The sequence below is a fragment of the Drosophila subpulchrella genome, unplaced genomic scaffold (assembly GCF_014743375.2).
Source record: "Drosophila subpulchrella strain 33 F10 #4 breed RU33 unplaced genomic scaffold, RU_Dsub_v1.1 Primary Assembly Seq354, whole genome shotgun sequence".
Taxonomy (NCBI): Eukaryota; Metazoa; Arthropoda; class Insecta; order Diptera; family Drosophilidae; genus Drosophila; species Drosophila subpulchrella.
The window spans coordinates 2,954,502-2,971,601 of NW_023665577.1; the positions used below are offsets into that span (position 1 = coordinate 2,954,502).

Genomic DNA, 17,100 nt, shown 5'->3' on the forward strand with positions numbered 1-17,100 from the left:
ACAATAGTACGATATGGGTTGAGATATTTGCATTTCGATAGTGACAACATTGGAAAAATGATAATAAAATTGATAACACTTTTAAATATAAACATTGTATTTCCACATTTTGTGGAATACCACGGTGCAGACTATGGCTGACCGTTAAAGTATATTTTGAAAGGTTGTTCTAACTATAATTTCGCAATGGGAAAAGTTTTAAGTCAAAAATGTTAGAAGTTCTACTTGGCAGCTGGTGATGGAGCGGAGATAGAGGATGCGCCGGCTTCTATAGGGAGGAGGAAATAAGGTCGCCCGCCAAGGGACAGCTGGAGGAGCCATTACCAGCCATTATTGGCCAGCTCGGAGCTGGACTACAGATGGCGCGGGAAAGATGGCGAAGCATCCGTGGGACGAGGAGGAGCCTTAAGCATCTAGTTTACATAAACAAAAACATTCGTTGAAAATTTCATTTATTTTTATTTTAATTTCTATGTGCACCAGCAGACTCTTCTTTTTTAAATTGCTCCAATTGATTTGTTTTCCGTTTGTCAACAAACCCAGCTGCTTGACAGTAAGACCATGCCACATGCATGGCGGGTGAACTTTGAAAACTTCGGTCACACTACAAAGAATAAGATTTTTCGACTAGTGAAACTGTTAGCCGATCTGAGTACTAGGCTATAGGTTGAAAAGGGTAAAGTTAGTAAAGTAAGTTTTTCAAGTTATTTGTAAGGGTATTCAAAATTCAGCTTGCCGATGTTAGCTTTCGTTCTCGTTATAATGTTCGATTTTCGGTACAACCACTTTTGTTTACTATCGGTACCAGTCCTCGATAGTGTACCTAATGATTCGATTAGTATCGTGAGTGGCCCACTCATCTCTAGTTTGTTTCCCGTTTTATTGTCAGAGGCCTATCGTTAATCGATATTAGTTGGTCCAATTTATGAATCAATTTTTTAACCCTCCTCCGCCCGGAAATTTGCGACTTCAGAAGGTTTCAGCGGCACGCCATCAGATCAGCAGTTTCCCCCTGCAGTTAGTCACCGGGATGTGAGTATATACACACATATATCGCCAGAGGCGCCTTGTTCTCGATCCGGCGTCGGCCCCTCCCTTCTTCGGTGTTTTGTGTCTTGTTATCTTGGCCACGAAACGCAACCGGAGCCCCCTCCAAAAAACCTGTCCCGACAACTCACACTCGTTATGGTGTTTATCTACCCAGCAGATAAGGATAAGCGAGTAGCCAGTTAGCAGAAACCCGTAAACAGAATGTGGAAGGCAAGCGCCGGTCACCAGATTCAGGCCACCAGTGCCGCCTCAGCGGAGGACGATGACTGGGAGACGGATCCCGACTTTGTCAACGATGTCAGCGAGCAGGAGCAGCGGTGGGGGTCAAAGACCATCGACGGCAGCGGTCGCACCGCCGGCACCATCGAGTGAGTCATTCGATTTTCTCGAGAAACTCAATGTCAGGTTCATTGTTCCTTTATTTTAGCATGGACAAGCTGCGCGAGGAGACGGAGCAGGCCGATCTGGACAAAAAGAAGCAGCTGCTGAAGGATCAGAATGCCGGATACGGCTACGGTGGAAAGTTTGGCGTGGAGAAGGACCGTATGGACAAGTCGGCTGTGGGTCATGACTACCAGGGCAAGGTGGTCAAACACGCCTCGCAAAAGGACTACAGCGATGGATTTGGGGGCAAGTTTGGCGTGCAGGAGGACCGCAAGGACAAGTCTGCCGTTGGCTGGGACCACATCGAGAAGGTGGAGAAGCACGCATCCCAGAAGGACTACGCCACCGGCTTTGGAGGCAAGTTCGGAGTGCAGTCGGATCGCGTGGACAAATCGGCCGTGGGCTGGGATCACATTGAGAAGGTGGAGAAGCACGAGTCCCAGAAGGGTAAGTGACCTATCTCGAATTTTAAATCAATGCAGTAAAAGACAAAAAAATTAATCTTTTAATAGCTGTTACGACTTCCATTCTTTATATATATCGTGTTAAATCTTATGCCTTAAATGTGGTAGACTATTGTCGTACCCAGAGTAATAAGATAACAAGTTCTTAACTCGATTTTCTAAAGCTTAAGTTTTAAAGTTCAACTAAAGTTCGACTAATTACCTATATAATCTCGTCTTCCTACCTTAGATTACTCCAAGGGCTTTGGCGGCAAGTTTGGAGTACAGGAGGATCGCAAGGACAAGTCTGCCGTTGGCTGGGACCACATTGAGGCCCCGCAGAAGCATGCCAGCCAGGTGGACCACAAGGTCAAGCCCGTAATCGAAGGCGCCAAGCCTTCCAATCTGCGCGCCAAGTTCGAGAATCTGGCCAAGAACTCCGAGGAGGAGTCACGTAAGCGGGCAGAGGAGCAGAAGCGCCTGCGTGAGGCCAAGGATAAGCGGGATCGCGAGGAAGCCGCCAAGAAGACTGTGGCTGAGAATACTCCCCGTACCTCCTCGGACACGCCCCCGCCCAAGGGCAGCAGGGCGGCCATTCAGACGGGTCGAACCGGAGGCATTGGCAACGCGATCAGTGCATTTAACCAAATGCAGTCGCCAGTATCGGAAACTCCTCCTGCACGCAAGGAACCCATCGTCATTCCCAAGGCTCAGCCTGTTAAAGTAGAAGCAAAGGAGGAGCCAGCGCCAACTCCGGCTGTGGTTGCTCCTGCTCCTGCAGTTGCCCCCGCTCCAGAGCCAGAGGCAGCTCCAGTTGCCAAGGTTGCAGCTCCGCCACCGGATGTGGTGCCCCAGATAGAGGTGGAAACCGTGGCGACGCCTCCCAGAAGCGAGCCGAACTCGCCAGCGCATGAGCCAACGCCTCAAGCCCATGTCCAACCTGAACCACAACCTCAAGCCGAGCCTGAGCCAGTAGCCGAAGAGGAGCCGCTGTACCAAAACCAGGCCGAGATTAAGGCTGCCTCACCGTTGCCGCCCACGAATGGAGCCGCTTCCGAGCCAGTCGCTACAAGTGGCGGAGCAACCGCGTCTGAGGAGGCAATCTACGCGAACTCTGACAACTTGGCCGACTACCTGGAGGACACTGGCATCCATGCCATTGCCCTGTACGATTACCAGGCGGCGGACGACGACGAGATATCCTTCGACCCAGATGATGTGATCACCCACATCGAGAAGATCGACGATGGGTGGTGGCGGGGATTGTGCAAGAACCGCTACGGGCTCTTCCCGGCCAACTATGTGCAGGTTGTGGGGCAAAACTCCTAAATGCTTCCAATTGAAATTCGCGATAGAACAAAATCAAATTGTATTTACATACTAACGAAAACGATAATACTGATGTTGGATTATAAACCGATTCGCTACTAACCCAACCCATTTCGCATGTCCCCTCCCCATCCATTGTTTCCCCTCTAATTCCTCAAAATTATGTGCAACGAACGGCTAGAGATTGAAATTATTATTGTAATTTGTTATACTAGCATTTGAACCTATCGAGGTATTCCATATTTTATATATCATTTATTGCATTTTACATTCTTTGTATTTAACACGTATGTATATTTTTCAAAGAAAATATGCCAAGCTATTTATGTTTCACCCAAGCGATTTGTGGGCCAATTAACATAGTGCCCATTTCATATTTTATACGTTGGTTATAAAGCTAAATGTGTCAAGTAACGATTTTGCTCTTTTTAAATTGTATAAAGTCTACGAGAGTTTCCTGCGTCAGGTTATCTAATGTTGAAGACAGTCACAACAAAAAGTCTGCTCTTTTGAAAAATAAATACATAATTAATAAAGTTAATGAACAACTAATCAAGTGTTGTTTGTCGTAGTTTGGGGATATTCTAGCCTTGGGAGTTTAAAGTTAAAAATTAATCAAAAATCTAGGTCATTTGTTCCCCAGATTGTTAATGTCACACATAAATTACATTTTAAATGTTCCCAGTCTGGACATTTCTTTGTTGAAAATATGTTCTTTTCCTTTAAATCATTTCCAAAGTATACATAAATCTTTTTTAATTTATTTATTTATTGAGATAGGGGATCTACAAATTTGTACATGATAAGAAAAAATATGTCAGGTTCTTTATAACATCACGAGGGCATCTCTAATTTGGGGTAGGACTCCCAAGGCCTTTCTTCAATGGATCGTATTTCTTATCAGCCGCTTACCGAACGCATTGTAATCTGGAATTGTAGAAAAAGTTACAAGAGCCACTTACTGCCATGAATCATGTTTGGTGCATATGTACATTCATATGTACATACATATGTGGGTTCAACAAAGAAAGAGAACTTTGCATTGTGCTGATTAATCAGTTAAAAAACCATACAGAAGTGGAAAGTACGCCCAAGTTGTAAATTTGAGCGGCAACCCAAAAGAAGCGGCGACTTGATAAGATTTATCACAATTATTGGCGACGGATCGCAATCGAAAGAAGTGTCAGGCGAAATCAAAGTTGTAGCCGATAAAGTTGATTTATATATTTAATTTTGAGAGGGTATTACGATAAAGTTTGCGTGTTAGTAACAACGTGGGGAAATTAAGTTCTGATTGTCCGTTAAATGAGAATAGACCATATAGTAATTCCCAGCACACAACCTGACTAACGGTAACGGTAACCTGTGGTTAACGATAATAGAGAGAGAGAGAGAGAGAGAGCGGGAAAGAGAGAGTGAAATTGTCGAGGTCGTTTGACAAACCGGTATTTCAAATGTCAGGTTTAAATCTCAGGTGGTCTTTCTGGCCACTCAAAGAATCCTCAGGCATTATCAAAAAATCCCTCTTCAACAAGTGTACTCTAGGCGCTCTCTCGCGCACTCTCTCCGCTATCAGTACGCGAGAGTAAAGTATTTCGAATAAATAGGGGCTACCGCCAAAAGCTATAGTCACTCGATCGCGGGGGCTCAGAGTTTAAACTTCAGTTTGGCCGATAAGGTAGTGTATCGCAAGAGAGTTGCCAGATTTCGGCAAGTCGAAGAAGAGAGAGAGTGGTCGCAGGTTGCCACATCGGCCGCAGAGAGTGTGCGTGTGTGCGTGCAAAAGAAAGCAGCTGGTGCCAGAATCTCAAATATTGCGAGGAAAATTAATAAACAAAGAGCAGCGCTCGCGGGCAGAGCACAAATTGCCTGTACGCTCGTCAATTGCCGTTAACTAAGTCAACAATTGGCAGCCAAAGACCCCGCTCAGCTTCTTCAACTGTTTTTCGTCGTTGTTTTGTCGCTGCACTGCACTCATCACTTTTGTTTCTGCCGACCCAACGTCACGTCACAGAATTCGTATATTGCTCCGCGAGAAAAGTTCGGGAAAATGCATTTATAAGCAGCAATAAGTGCCGAGTGTGATATAATAAAGGCGAGGGCTCCAATTAGTTACCCCTTGGCGTCCCCACATCTGCGAGTAAGCCTTGTTAATTGCTAGGAAGTGGTTAACTAAAGTTATCCAATAATTTACATCTCCATCAATATTTTGTGCTATGTGTGTGTGATTGTGCGCGTGTATGGGTGAGTGCGCACGCAGGTGTGTGCTGTGCTAATAACAAAACGTGGTGCTCTTTCTCTTCCTCTTTCTTCTCCCCTCCCCGCACAACCCCTCTCTCCCTTACCGGCAAAGAGCGAAGTGTATAGTTCTTAACCGTAAATAACCGTAAAAACAATTGTTTGTTGACGCGCGTTTGGCACTTTAAAATCCCCTAACAATGGGCTAGTTTCCCAGACGCAATTCATCTTTATTGCCTGCTCACTTCCATAGAAACACAAATTTTAGAACCCAATGAATCTCAGGCAGAAAGCGTATAACTACAGTTAATGCGCTGTTTTTAAACAACAAGCGAATTAACAATCTACTGCTGATAAGTATGGCTCTTCTATTTTCAAATTACTGTTATCTTGTTTCCGAAATATTTCGTTTTTTGTTGTCAAGTGTTTTAAATTAAATTGTTTATGTGCGCTGACAGCGCAAAATGGTACGCAGTTCAGAAAATATACATATGTTATACCAAAATAAACCGAATTGTTGACAACACAAAAATGGAAAAATAACCATTAATTTGGTCACTCAATTGGTAAAAGCCCTGAAATTTTGCGCTCTTTTTTCTTACCAATTATCATAATTTACTGTGTCTGATTTGGTAAAAAAATGGAAGGCTAACACGTAGCTGATTATACGCTTATCGGTTGAGTTCCGTTTTGGGGGCGTGGGTATTGCCGTACAGCTGGGTAAACAGGGCAGGCTTTGAAATATATTATAAGTGTTCCAATGAACTAGACACTCCGTCGATTCGTTACAGTTTTGTCTAAAAAACATTGCACCGAGTAATAGGCGCGTTGGGGGCTCCATTAATGGCGCCTTGATTTGGCCAACTCGGTTGATATATACCAAATACCACATAATGTACACCCGATTAAATGCCACATACAAGTAGACATCGCCCGATGCTCTCGGGCTCTTTGTCTTTGTTGCTCCGCTCCGTCCGTCATCAATGAAGCGATGTGGAAAGCCTTATAGCAGATATATAGCATCAGTGGGGCAGCAGCGTTTGTCAAGGTGAGCCACTTGGCTCTTTACACAACAATACGTTTTAAAGAGCTCTTGGCTGCTCAGGCATCCCCATCCAAAATGCACTTGTAATCGCTTTTTACCCAATAAACAGTATCCGAAAATTCATAACGATACGCAGGTCAATGGTCTCTCGTATTTCTCTTCAGTAGTCTTGTTTTTAACAAGCCATATCCAACGATTGCCCAATGCAAATGGGTTTGTACAAAAATGCATACATATCTGGAAGATTTCTGTGGTAAACTGCACAAAGGAATTTCAATTACTGGACAGTATGATTCACAGACCAGTGTTTTATTTCCTCATAAGGCACTCATTCAAGTGAATATACATAAAATGGAATTTAGTAATTTTGCCTTATCAGAAACTACTTTTGTTATTTATTTATTTTTTTTGCTATGCACGTTCCGCAAAAACCTAAAACGTGTTGCTTTGACTTTGGTCTGGATTATGATGAAATTGTCTAAACTCAAATAGAATACATATATTGCTGATAAAGTTATATGGTGCAAAAATCATTTGTTTGTTGTTTGCACTATGATAATGCTAATTGAGCTGGAATCACACGCAGATGCTCAATTAAATGGAAATTGTGAGAATTATACGCTGATGGCAGGTGAAACAATCGCAGAGCAAACACAGATTAGAATAGTCGGTGACGGGCAGTGGACAGAAATAGGAGCATGTGGAAACTCGAATCTGACCAAGTCTAATTGCGTTTCTCCATTCCAGCATGTCTTCAAATGAGGCCTACCACGAGCCGGGCGCCGGTGGAGATGGACCGGGCGAGTCCGCCGGTGGATCCGGCGGAGGCAGCCAGCGGAGCAGCCATCTGCACCACCAGCAGATACTCAACGAGACGACCTATCTGAAACCCGCCGCCAAGCAGGCCTACTTCAGCGATGAGAAGGTCCTCATACCCGATGATGATCGCACAAATGTGAGTCTGCTCGAAAATCGAAAATGAAATAAACTTAAACCATTATCTTGTACTCTGCAGGTTGGTTTCAGCTTTCGCAAGCTGTGGGCCTTCACGGGACCCGGTTTTCTTATGTCCATTGCGTATCTGGATCCCGGTAACATCGAATCCGATATGCAGTCTGGTGCGGCGGCCAAGTACAAGATCTTGTGGGTCTTGCTGTGGGCCACCGTCTTGGGCCTGCTTATGCAACGCTTGGCTGCAAGGTGAGTGGGTCTCTAAGTTTCCCCAAGAAATAGAAATCTAACTGTCTACAATCTGCCTATAGACTGGGCGTTGTCACAGGCCTCCATCTGGCCGAGATGTGCTACAGGCAGTACAAGCGTCTGCCACGTTGGATCCTCTGGATAATGATTGAGATAGCCATTATTGGTTCCGACATGCAGGAGGTTATTGGCACGGCCATTGCCATATACCTGCTGTCGAATAAAGTGTAAGCATACCTAATGCGCGGAATATTGAAATACCCAGTTCTCATGCGGTACTTTCCCCTGTTTTGCAGTGTGCCTTTGTGGGGCGGCGTGTTGATTACCATTGTCGACACGTTCACGTTCCTTTTTCTGGACAAATACGGTCTACGCAAGCTGGAGTTCCTATTCGGCACACTCATCACCATAATGGCTGTCTCCTTTGGATATGAGGTAAGTTAAATAGCATCCCAAAAAAGTCCCCACATTAAAGTACCGTCTTTAGTGCTTAAAGTAATCCCCGAAATCTACGAAAAATTCCCCTAGCTTTAAGTCCATAAAGTAGTTAGGAAATTACTTGCCAGACGTGAGTGCAAATAAATTTTGTTTAAACAATTGTGGCGAGAGCAATCAAATACAATTTTTCGGAAGCTGTTTTACTTCTCATAAAACAGACCATTTTCATTTGATGTTTTTTCAATATAACTTGTTCATTAAAAAAAGGCAACCCTTATTCTTACTCTTAAATTTACGACAGCGTCATGTTTACGTCCCAGATAATAAACAATTGTTCTTGAGCTGTCTGCCCCAGTCGGAGACCCACTTGATTAGATAAGCTGTACTTGCACATTTCGAGGGGTTCTGGCCAGGGGTGCTGGGTTCTACATCTGACGATGGCCAGGCACATGATGCTGCCGGATATGACAAACAATTTCCAGATGGGCTATATAATGGCAGACCTTATCAGTTTGATTATACAATGCAGAATTTTACAATTATCCATTGGGGATTTTTTATAGAGTATAAACAAATATTTAAATGGGGAATTTCTTCACAAATGAATATAATTATTTATGTCATCCTTTCAGAAAACAAGTAATCTTAGGGGAATTTGGTTTTGTCCATATTATCAATTTGAAACTAGTAATTAATGAGTCAACCTAACTCCCTTGCTTATCTTTTTCAGTACATTGTGTCAGCCCCAAATCAAGGAGAAGTTCTCGAGGGGATGTTTGTGCCCTGGTGCTCTGACTGCAATTCGAACGTCTTGCTGCAAGCTGTTGGCGTAGTAGGTGCTGTCATAATGCCCCACAATCTCTACCTGCACTCGGCCTTGGTTAAGGTATAATACCACACACTTCTCTTGTAATTTCTTGACTTTAACCTGGTTTCTGTTTATAGTCCCGCGATATAGATCGTCGCCAGCCAAAGAAAGTAAGCGAGGCGAATTTCTACTTCTTTATAGAGGCATCAGTAGCTCTGTTTGTGTCCTTCATTATCAATCTGTTTGTGGTGGCTGTGTTTGCGCATGGCATGTATGGAAAAACGAACAATGATGTGGTAAGTAGACGATCTTAAGATACAAATAATCATAGACTGATGGTTAACTTTTTGTGACCCACTAGCTTGATGTGTGTAAAGACAAGTCCATGTACGAGGATGCCAAAATGTCATTCGTGGACAGTGTGAATGGAACTGCCATCATCGATGCGGATCTGTACAAAGGTGGACTCTTCCTTGGCTGCACCTTCGGCGCCGTGGCCATGTACATTTGGGGCGTGGGCATTCTGGCCGCGGGTCAGAGCTCCACCATGACGGGCACCTATGCGGGACAGTTCTCCATGGAAGGATTCCTGAACCTGCAGTGGCCTCGCTGGTGTCGCGTGCTGGTCACGCGCTGCATTGCCATTATTCCCACCTTCTGCCTGGCCATGTTCAGCAAGATGGAGGATCTGACCAGCATGAACGACATCCTGAATGCCGTGATGTCGCTCCAGCTGCCATTCGCTGCCATACCAACCATTGCATTCACCTCCTGCGCCGCCATTATGGGCGAGTTCGTCAATGGAGTGTGAGTGATATAGTGGCTTTAAATTGACTTTCGGGCAATGTTTAATTTGCTTTGTTTACAGGGGAAACAAAATCGTGTCCATAATGCTCACCATTGTTGTGATTGGCGTAAATTTATACTTTGTGGTGGTGCAGGTTGAGAGCATGGAAATCAAAGGCGGCCTGCTGGCCCTAGTCTGTGAGTATAAAATTCTTTCTAATACTATAAACTTTTGCTAATAGTTTCCTTTCTTCCTTGCTATTTGCAGGCATATTTGCCATTCTTTATTTACTGTTTAACCTATACCTTGTGATACACATGGCTGCCTGCATGGGCAATCAGCGTCTGATGAACAGTCGGGTGAGTGTTTTTCGCCTCCACTTGGGGCACTTATCAATCGGACTTAGCGAATCACAAATTAGGCGAACGTTTTGACACATTTTAAAGCATCGCAGATACCGCCATCAATGAACTGACTTTATCAAATTACGTGACTGACCACATATGGTTCTTGGGGGCTTTTGGGGGCTTATGCCTACTTCATCTACTGGTACTCAAGGTATTCTCTTTTTACAGTGGGTGCAGCGCTTCGTGTTGCCAAGCCAGAACAGCTTTTCGATAAAGAACGCCAACTCGACGTATGCCAGGTATGTTCCGGATTTGTTTCACCCAGCCACATCATCCTCCACAACACACTCAAATGCACAAACTCTCTCGATCTGCATATCCTTCTTTAGTAGCTATCCTTTCTAACCTATAGCTTGTTACTAAGTTTCTACCTGCACTGTTCTTTTACCAAATTGGCTTTACTACTTCTAATTTATCCTAATCCTATACCCATCTGTAAGCTCTATCCTCTCCTCTACTAATTTACATTTGGTTACGATCTCTGAACCGAAACTAAACCCCCAAATCGTATCTTGCTATGCTCTCTTCTCTCGATTCTTCACAGTGATGTAACCTTAGTTGTAGGCGAATCTGCTACTAACACGGTGAAAGGTCTCGATACCGTCTCGGAGAAAGTGCCTAACTGAATCATCCCAGTGACTCATTCAGGCCAGACTCCCCCACACACACTCTTGTGATATTAACACTAAATCACACGCTTAACACTACTAACAAGTACCTAGTAGGGCTCTACGCAACCCTTAGAATTTGTAAGGCATGTCTTTAGGGGAACTACGTTTGTATATAGAAAGCATTTACCCATCAACGATGGGGTCCTATAGATAGTAAGCGTGACACTGGTAAGTCTCCACTGATTGTTTTATCGAGTAATGGGTATTATGTACTCGTAAGGCTTTGGCGCTTAGCATGTTAAATAAAATTGCATTTATCACTAAGTATTACTCGAAAAGTCTTTCAATTCGTTGGTAATTGGTATTTGGCCATAAGTGTCAAGAGAAGCCGGTCTAGAAATGGAGAATGATCGGAATTAAAAGGAATTACTGCAAAATAATGGACGGAATATAAAAATTCCAAAATTGCTTTAACGAATGTTTTATTATATAACAATTAAGCTTTATAAGAGTTAGTTATACGATCCTCTAGATTATTTTAAGTGTACTTTTTGGCAACGGGCATAAAGCACATTGGGCGTGGCTCATTTATCATCTAAGTCGTACTAAAATATTAAAAAAAATCGTGGCTAATATTCAAATAATTTTGTATCATGACATTTTTCTTTTATTATATGTACTTGGAAACCCTGTACTCTCTGTATGTGTCTGTGTGTTTCACCACTCTCCCCTTATCCGTTCTATCCATATACACCCCACTCTTATACTCGGTGTCTACTACTCGACTGGATTGATTGATGTTTCTCGTTTCCCATTCATTTGTGGCTAATTGAAATGTGCGAAACAAATACACAAAACAACAACAATAAAAACCACCAACTATTTTAAATTGACAAACACAAAAACAAATTTAAACAAAAAAACACACACACGACGTCCACAAAATTATACCTTATATTTATGTGGAAATGGATTTTTTGGCACTGATACAAACAAATTGAAATCACTTTTCGAAACTTTTTGATCGAATATATTCAAAATTAATTTCTAAAGAATTGCGCATAATATGCAAAATTTCAATGCAACATAATCCAATGCGAATCAAAATCGAAGCTAATTGAATTGGCCGAATTTCGATCGATTGTAGAACGCGTGCCATGACCATTGAAATAATTAAGAGGGTACCAAAATAAAAATCCATTTTTGTTCACTTGACTTTAAATATCATGGCCAAAATGCGCCGCGCCCTAAAATGTGCTGGTCAAAACTGATTTTTTCTCTTTGCTTGGGGCCTCATCAACGTGAACTACTACCACTTGACTTCTGGATCGGATCCTGCATATAATGTATATAGCGAGCTGACGCTTAACGATAATGGAATCGCAAGAAACTCCATTCAGAATCCAAATCAGAATCTCACCCAACGAAGCCAATTAAGATAGTTTTAAGTCAAATTTCCTCACCTAAACTAATAGATTGTACAATTTGAAATTTATGTAAGTCTTGTAAAGAATTTATGGTCCTAAGATCGTGCACTTTAAGTATTTTCCCTTTAGATGATCTTTCTTAGTGTAATTATTAGATGAATTGTACGTACTACTCTTTTGAATACACTTTGTTGATATTAGACGTTTTGTATAAATCACTATGTACATTTTAGATTCTGTATGTATGTATATTAGTAGACATATTTATTAACACTAGAAATAAAAGAATTTCACAAAACTTTCCACTCTCTTTTCCAGACAATAAAAATACAAATTTCGTTTTTGTGTTCGCTGGTGGTTTTTTACTTTTTACTATGTTTGCTTTGAACTTGTTTGTTTACGTGTGAATTAAATGTGTTTAGGAATTTCATGATGCGTTTTTATCTGTTTTGGCTAACTATATGTATGTGAACTGAATAGAAATTTCATTTTTTCTTGAGTTATACATTTATTTTTGTTGTCTTTGTTATGTTTAGATAATTAAGACGATTGTTAAATTCTAGAGGGAGGGAATTCCGGTGGGCTGATAAAAACAATAGGGCTATAACGAATGTTTATCTAAAAAGCCGAATTGTTATAACACTGATAAAATTTAAAATCTAATAAAAAATATTGGGCTGTCAAAATTTCTATAAACTTAACAGCACACAGACTGGTATTCACTTAAATTAAAAGCCTTCAAAATTACATTTTTAGCTTGCCCTCTTTGTACAGAACTTTTCGATAGAAATACTTCCCCAAAAGTAAGAACTAAATAAAATGAAATATTTCATACCACAACATTTTAAGTTGTTTTATATATGTAATGTTAATAATCACGCTACAAATATTAATTTGGTATATTCTTTTTTTTATGGGGATATGATTATGTTTTTTAAGATATGTAGATACTGATGGCAATTCGTTTTCATACATAGTTAAAAGTATAGAAGACAACAATACGTGTTGCGTTTTTCTGATTCTCAAATATAACACTCGTAATAAGCTTAGTAAAAGGTGTAGATAAGTTAAAATAGCAGATGTATGTTCGTATTACATGCCTGTACAAATAACTATTTACCGAATAATGTAAAAATATGGCTAGTTTATTTTAAGCCTTTAATAAAAACATTAAAATAACTCACTAAACAACTTTGTACTCAATCGTCTATAGTATTTAATTGGATCGTTGGATGTCGAAGTATTTTTTATAAGAAATGCTAGCTTGATCATGAACTTTATGCTGGTCATCTTTATTCTATCCTGACAATTTAAAATCTTTGCGAATTTTACTGAACTCTTCTGTAATTTCGATTTAGATAAATATTGCATTGACGAGAGAATCGCACTCAACCAACCTCACATATACCCTGCATCAACCATCAATCATCACTCACTTATAACACTTTCCCCCATCACTTTCCTTGCAGGATTGCCACGAGTGCCGACCAAGAGGCGGAGGGCTTGGACGGTGAGGATGCGTAGCCATTACTGTGCTGCACTGATTCCGATGGCAGTGAGGAGGTTTGTTTCACCAACAGCAACAACAACGAGCTGGGCTGCCCCAGCAGCAACCTGAACGGAACTGGGGGTCAGCACGTGGTCCTCAGCTAGCGGCGGCGTTCAAATTGGCTCCGTGAATGCCGCCGCCGTCACAAACCACTCGACAACGGACACGATGTGGCAGAGTGCTCCGGGGTCAGGTCGAAATGCGACTTGACCTGGCTGGCGGAGATGGGATTGGCGTCCGTTGTCGCTTCGGGTATTCTTTTTTAAGGGGTCCTCCGAGAGGACCTGGGATCAGTGTAACACAATAACTAAATTCTAATTTAATGCAAACCAAAAATGGGTAATGAACACTACTTACTAAAAGCGATGAGAGACAAAAAAATCCATGATATCGTCTAAATTATCACTAATCGAAAGCACTTTTAATTAAAGCAAATAGTTATAAAGTCTATTAATAATAAGGCTGTGAAATTAACTGAGCGTAAATCGAACCACATTTCTAAACGTGTTTAAATTCGTCTGTAAAATTGTATCATTGTATCTCTCTATTGAATGTGTGTAGTAATTATTTATCAAATTTTTAAAAAGAGAAACTTTGTACTTTGTATTTATTTTGTACTGTTTAACCTAAGATATCCTTTTTAAAGCTGCACTTTTTAATGAAAACTGAAGGTCCAGTGGAGTCCATCATCTCCTAGCTAGCCGCATACATATATTTTAAAATTGTTGTGTACAAAAATCGCTATAAATAAAATATTGTAATATACTAAGAAGAATCGTGTATGGTGTTCTTTATTTTTCTAAATTACGAACCAACCGAAAGCGTGTTGCAAACTACGGATACGATTAGTTGTAATACAAATTAGCCCTATAATGACCCATTAGGTGATTGAAAGTGAAAATTACAGCCCGATAATAATTAAATCGATTATTCTAAGTAGTGTTAGATGTCAGGAGTGGGTGCGGGTGTCGATATCTATTATATCCATTCATTGAAATGACTATTATCCGATTTGCATATGCATGTAACCTAGTAATTATTCGCAGACTCTTAACAACCTATAAAAGCGAATAGTTGGTCGCAAGCCCATTCATTAATGAGCTGACACTAAACCGAATCGAAATGAAGTTAACCTTATTTATTTTCTGTCTGTGGAGGGCTGTCGTTTTGGGACAGCTGCGTAAGTGGAAGGACATTCTCTATTAGACCCTTGCTCACTTGTACAACTTGTAGCTCCTGAGATTGAAAAGTGTAAGGCTGGCGATTCCGTCTGCGTGGCAGAAACAGTTACCCGAATTCTTCGATTGTACCCCAAGGGTCTGGCCTCCATTGGATTGGAGGCCCTCGATTCCATTTTATTTGAGAATGTTATGGTTAGTCGGATAGAACCAGGTGACCCGGCGACGTTGGATCTGAGATTCCACAACTTAACCGTAAGTGGATTCGCGGACGCTACAGTGGCGGAGTCCAAAGGATTTGACGCGGACCTGCCGCGAGTGCTGGAGCTAAGTGGCTGGATACCATTGTTGAAACTAGATGGGTTCTACGAGATGCACGGTAGTCTGCTGACTGTGCCCGTTCAGGGTAAAGGTCATGCCCTGGTTGAGATCGAGGAGTGCCGTTTCCGTTGCAAAGTGAGGGCGTTGGAGAAACTTCGCGGAGATGACAAGCGCTATGCTGAGATAGCCAAGGTCAAGTGCTTGTTGGATGTGCAGGGGTAAGATTATGCTTTCTACTGATTAGAACTTGATCTCTAAGACCCGCCCTCATCAGCGTGCATCTGAATTTTGAGAATCTTTTCAATAATCCGGAGTTGAGTGACGCCATGAACGACGTGGCCAACGCCAAGTGGCTGGATATTTGGCATACCCTTCGCAAGGGTATCACTTCCGCAGTGGATGAACTGGTTCAGTCGGTTCTCAAGCGAGTGGCTGACAAGCTACCATATGACGACTTTTATAGAGATTAAAAGTTCAAGTTTATGTTCTTTCCTAAATACCTAGATGTATTCATTTAGATTATAAATAACATATATATTTTCCGTATGCTCTTTCAATTGGGTTTAAGTGTGAAATATCCATACTGATTTGTATTTGTTTTTATCGAAGTTCTTCAGCTGTAGCAAAGGATTCTGATTCATTCGCTAGGAAAAGCTTGCTCAACGGGTTAAAGCTCTGCAACTATAAATATATCACTTAGTTTAAAGCGTTAGTCAGTGGGAATAATGCAATTGAGCTTGATATATCTGGCACTAGTTGCCCACCTTGTTGCAGCTAATCAATTGCGTAAGTGTTTCGCAACAGCAAGCTTTAAACGGAAAACAATAACTTGACATTTCGAACAGCTTCTGGAATAGAAAAGTGTCGCTACCAGGACGACATATGTCTCTTGCGCAGCAGCAACTTGGTGATCCGACGATATGGAAAAACAGGAGTGGCACAGATGAATATAGAACCATTGGATGCTATTAAGGTACCCCCTTACGAGGTTCAGAGTGGGAATCGTGATCAACCCTTCTGGCATGACTGGAAAATCGGTGATCAATGGGTCTACGGTTATGAGAACACCACATTGACCAAAATCCACGGATTCGACCGAGACCCTAGGCGTTCGCAGGTGGAGATACATGGCCGAGTACCCAGCGTGAGGTCTACGGCGCGGTTCCAATTTATATCGCGATTTCTCATGATAAACCTAAATACGACAGGTCGAGCGATATCAGATTTTCAGAACTTTCGGTTTGTTCTTAAATTCTCCCTCACTGCTGACGACAAAGGATATGCTAAAATCTACAAACTTACACTTAATTTCGATTTGGATCGGTAAACTTGTTTTTAGTTTTTTTCAACGGTATAGTTTTATACCTATTTGACTTTCAGCTGGATTCAGGAGTTGGAAGACCTATTTGTGGGCAATACAGATCTTACCGTGATCGCTAATGAATGGATGAACCGGAACTGGAGAGAGTTTTGGGTGGATTTTGAACCGGAAATAACCGAAACCGCTCGTCTATTAATACTTAAAAAATTGGATAACATTTTTGCCGCCGTGCCCTATAAAGATATGTTTCTTTAGGTTTAATAAAAGTGATTACGTTCACTTGATTGCTGGGCTCTAAACTGTGCTCATGGAAACAAATTTAATTCAGGTGTGGTGAAAGCTTAAACCCTGAGCTTTGGTTTTATTTCCGATTTGATTTTACGTGCATCTTACCTCAAATTTATAGGAACTGATTCCGAAAATATGGATGCAAATTAATCAAAACTTTTTTTTATAATCTGAGCAATTGTAAAGATTATTTTGTCTGTGCTCTTTCGATGGTGACTGAACAATATTTTTACAGACAATAAAGACCTGACCATATCAATCAACAATCTGTTTAAT

At 41.6% G+C, this 17,100-nt stretch overlaps 3 protein-coding genes across 6 annotated transcripts; all 3 read left to right on the forward strand.

Moving 5' to 3' along the window:
- The first annotated feature begins 872 nt into the window (after positions 1-872).
- LOC119560736 (hematopoietic lineage cell-specific protein) lies at positions 873-3,758 on the forward strand. 2 transcript variants are annotated; one of them, XM_037874349.1, is made up of 4 exons: positions 873-1,032; positions 1,208-1,418; positions 1,478-1,881; positions 2,128-3,758. In XM_037874349.1, exons 2-4 carry the CDS (start codon positions 1,252-1,254, stop codon positions 3,204-3,206), a joined length of 1,650 nt encoding a protein of 549 aa, XP_037730277.1. In that variant the 5' UTR covers positions 873-1,032; positions 1,208-1,251; the 3' UTR covers positions 3,207-3,758. The 2 variants fall into 2 exon arrangements, with proteins under 2 accessions (XP_037730277.1, XP_037730278.1); XM_037874350.1 differs by having other exon boundaries at positions 880-1,032; positions 1,205-1,418.
- A 3,478-nt stretch (positions 3,759-7,236) lies between these two features.
- LOC119559827 (protein Malvolio) lies at positions 7,237-14,491 on the forward strand. Of its 3 annotated transcripts, none has more exons than XM_037872920.1 (11): positions 7,237-7,444; positions 7,505-7,689; positions 7,752-7,916; positions 7,986-8,124; positions 8,858-9,013; positions 9,073-9,231; positions 9,297-9,742; positions 9,804-9,919; positions 9,990-10,081; positions 10,298-10,368; positions 13,637-14,491. In XM_037872920.1, exons 1-11 carry the CDS (start codon positions 7,238-7,240, stop codon positions 13,689-13,691), a joined length of 1,791 nt encoding a protein of 596 aa, XP_037728848.1. In that variant the 5' UTR covers position 7,237; the 3' UTR covers positions 13,692-14,491. The 3 variants fall into 3 exon arrangements, with proteins under 3 accessions (XP_037728848.1, XP_037728846.1, XP_037728847.1); XM_037872918.1 differs by lacking the exon at positions 13,637-14,491 and adding an exon at positions 12,095-12,367; XM_037872919.1 differs by lacking the exon at positions 13,637-14,491 and adding an exon at positions 10,674-11,070.
- Positions 14,492-14,824: 333 nt separating this feature from the next.
- On the forward strand, positions 14,825-17,083 carry LOC119559828. Its single transcript, XM_037872921.1, has 5 exons — positions 14,825-14,896; positions 14,950-15,433; positions 15,490-16,001; positions 16,061-16,538; positions 16,596-17,083. Exons 1-3 carry the CDS (start codon positions 14,839-14,841, stop codon positions 15,683-15,685), a joined length of 738 nt encoding a protein of 245 aa, XP_037728849.1. The 5' UTR covers positions 14,825-14,838; the 3' UTR covers positions 15,686-16,001; positions 16,061-16,538; positions 16,596-17,083.
- Positions 17,084-17,100: the final 17 nt, after the last annotated feature.

Bases quoted from the DNA above. Each gene is read 5' to 3' on its own strand.
- LOC119560736 (XM_037874349.1), top strand. From the start codon at position 1,252: ATGTGGAAGGCAAGCGCCGGTCACCAGATTCAGGCCACCAGTGCCGCC. The intron at 1,419-1,477 runs GTGAGTCATTCG...CCTTTATTTTAG, and splicing joins CGCACCGCCGGCACCATCGA to CATGGACAAGCTGCGCGAGG. The intron at 1,882-2,127 runs GTAAGTGACCTA...TTCCTACCTTAG, and splicing joins GAAGCACGAGTCCCAGAAGG to ATTACTCCAAGGGCTTTGGC.
- LOC119559827 (XM_037872918.1), top strand. From the start codon at position 7,238: ATGTCTTCAAATGAGGCCTACCACGAGCCGGGCGCCGGTGGAGATGGA. The intron at 7,690-7,751 runs GTGAGTGGGTCT...ATCTGCCTATAG, and splicing joins ATGCAACGCTTGGCTGCAAG to ACTGGGCGTTGTCACAGGCC. The intron at 8,125-8,857 runs GTAAGTTAAATA...TATCTTTTTCAG, and splicing joins CTGTCTCCTTTGGATATGAG to TACATTGTGTCAGCCCCAAA.
- LOC119559828 (XM_037872921.1), top strand. From the start codon at position 14,839: ATGAAGTTAACCTTATTTATTTTCTGTCTGTGGAGGGCTGTCGTTTTG. The intron at 14,897-14,949 runs GTAAGTGGAAGG...TACAACTTGTAG, and splicing joins TGTCGTTTTGGGACAGCTGC to CTCCTGAGATTGAAAAGTGT. The intron at 15,434-15,489 runs GTAAGATTATGC...CGCCCTCATCAG, and splicing joins TGCTTGTTGGATGTGCAGGG to CGTGCATCTGAATTTTGAGA.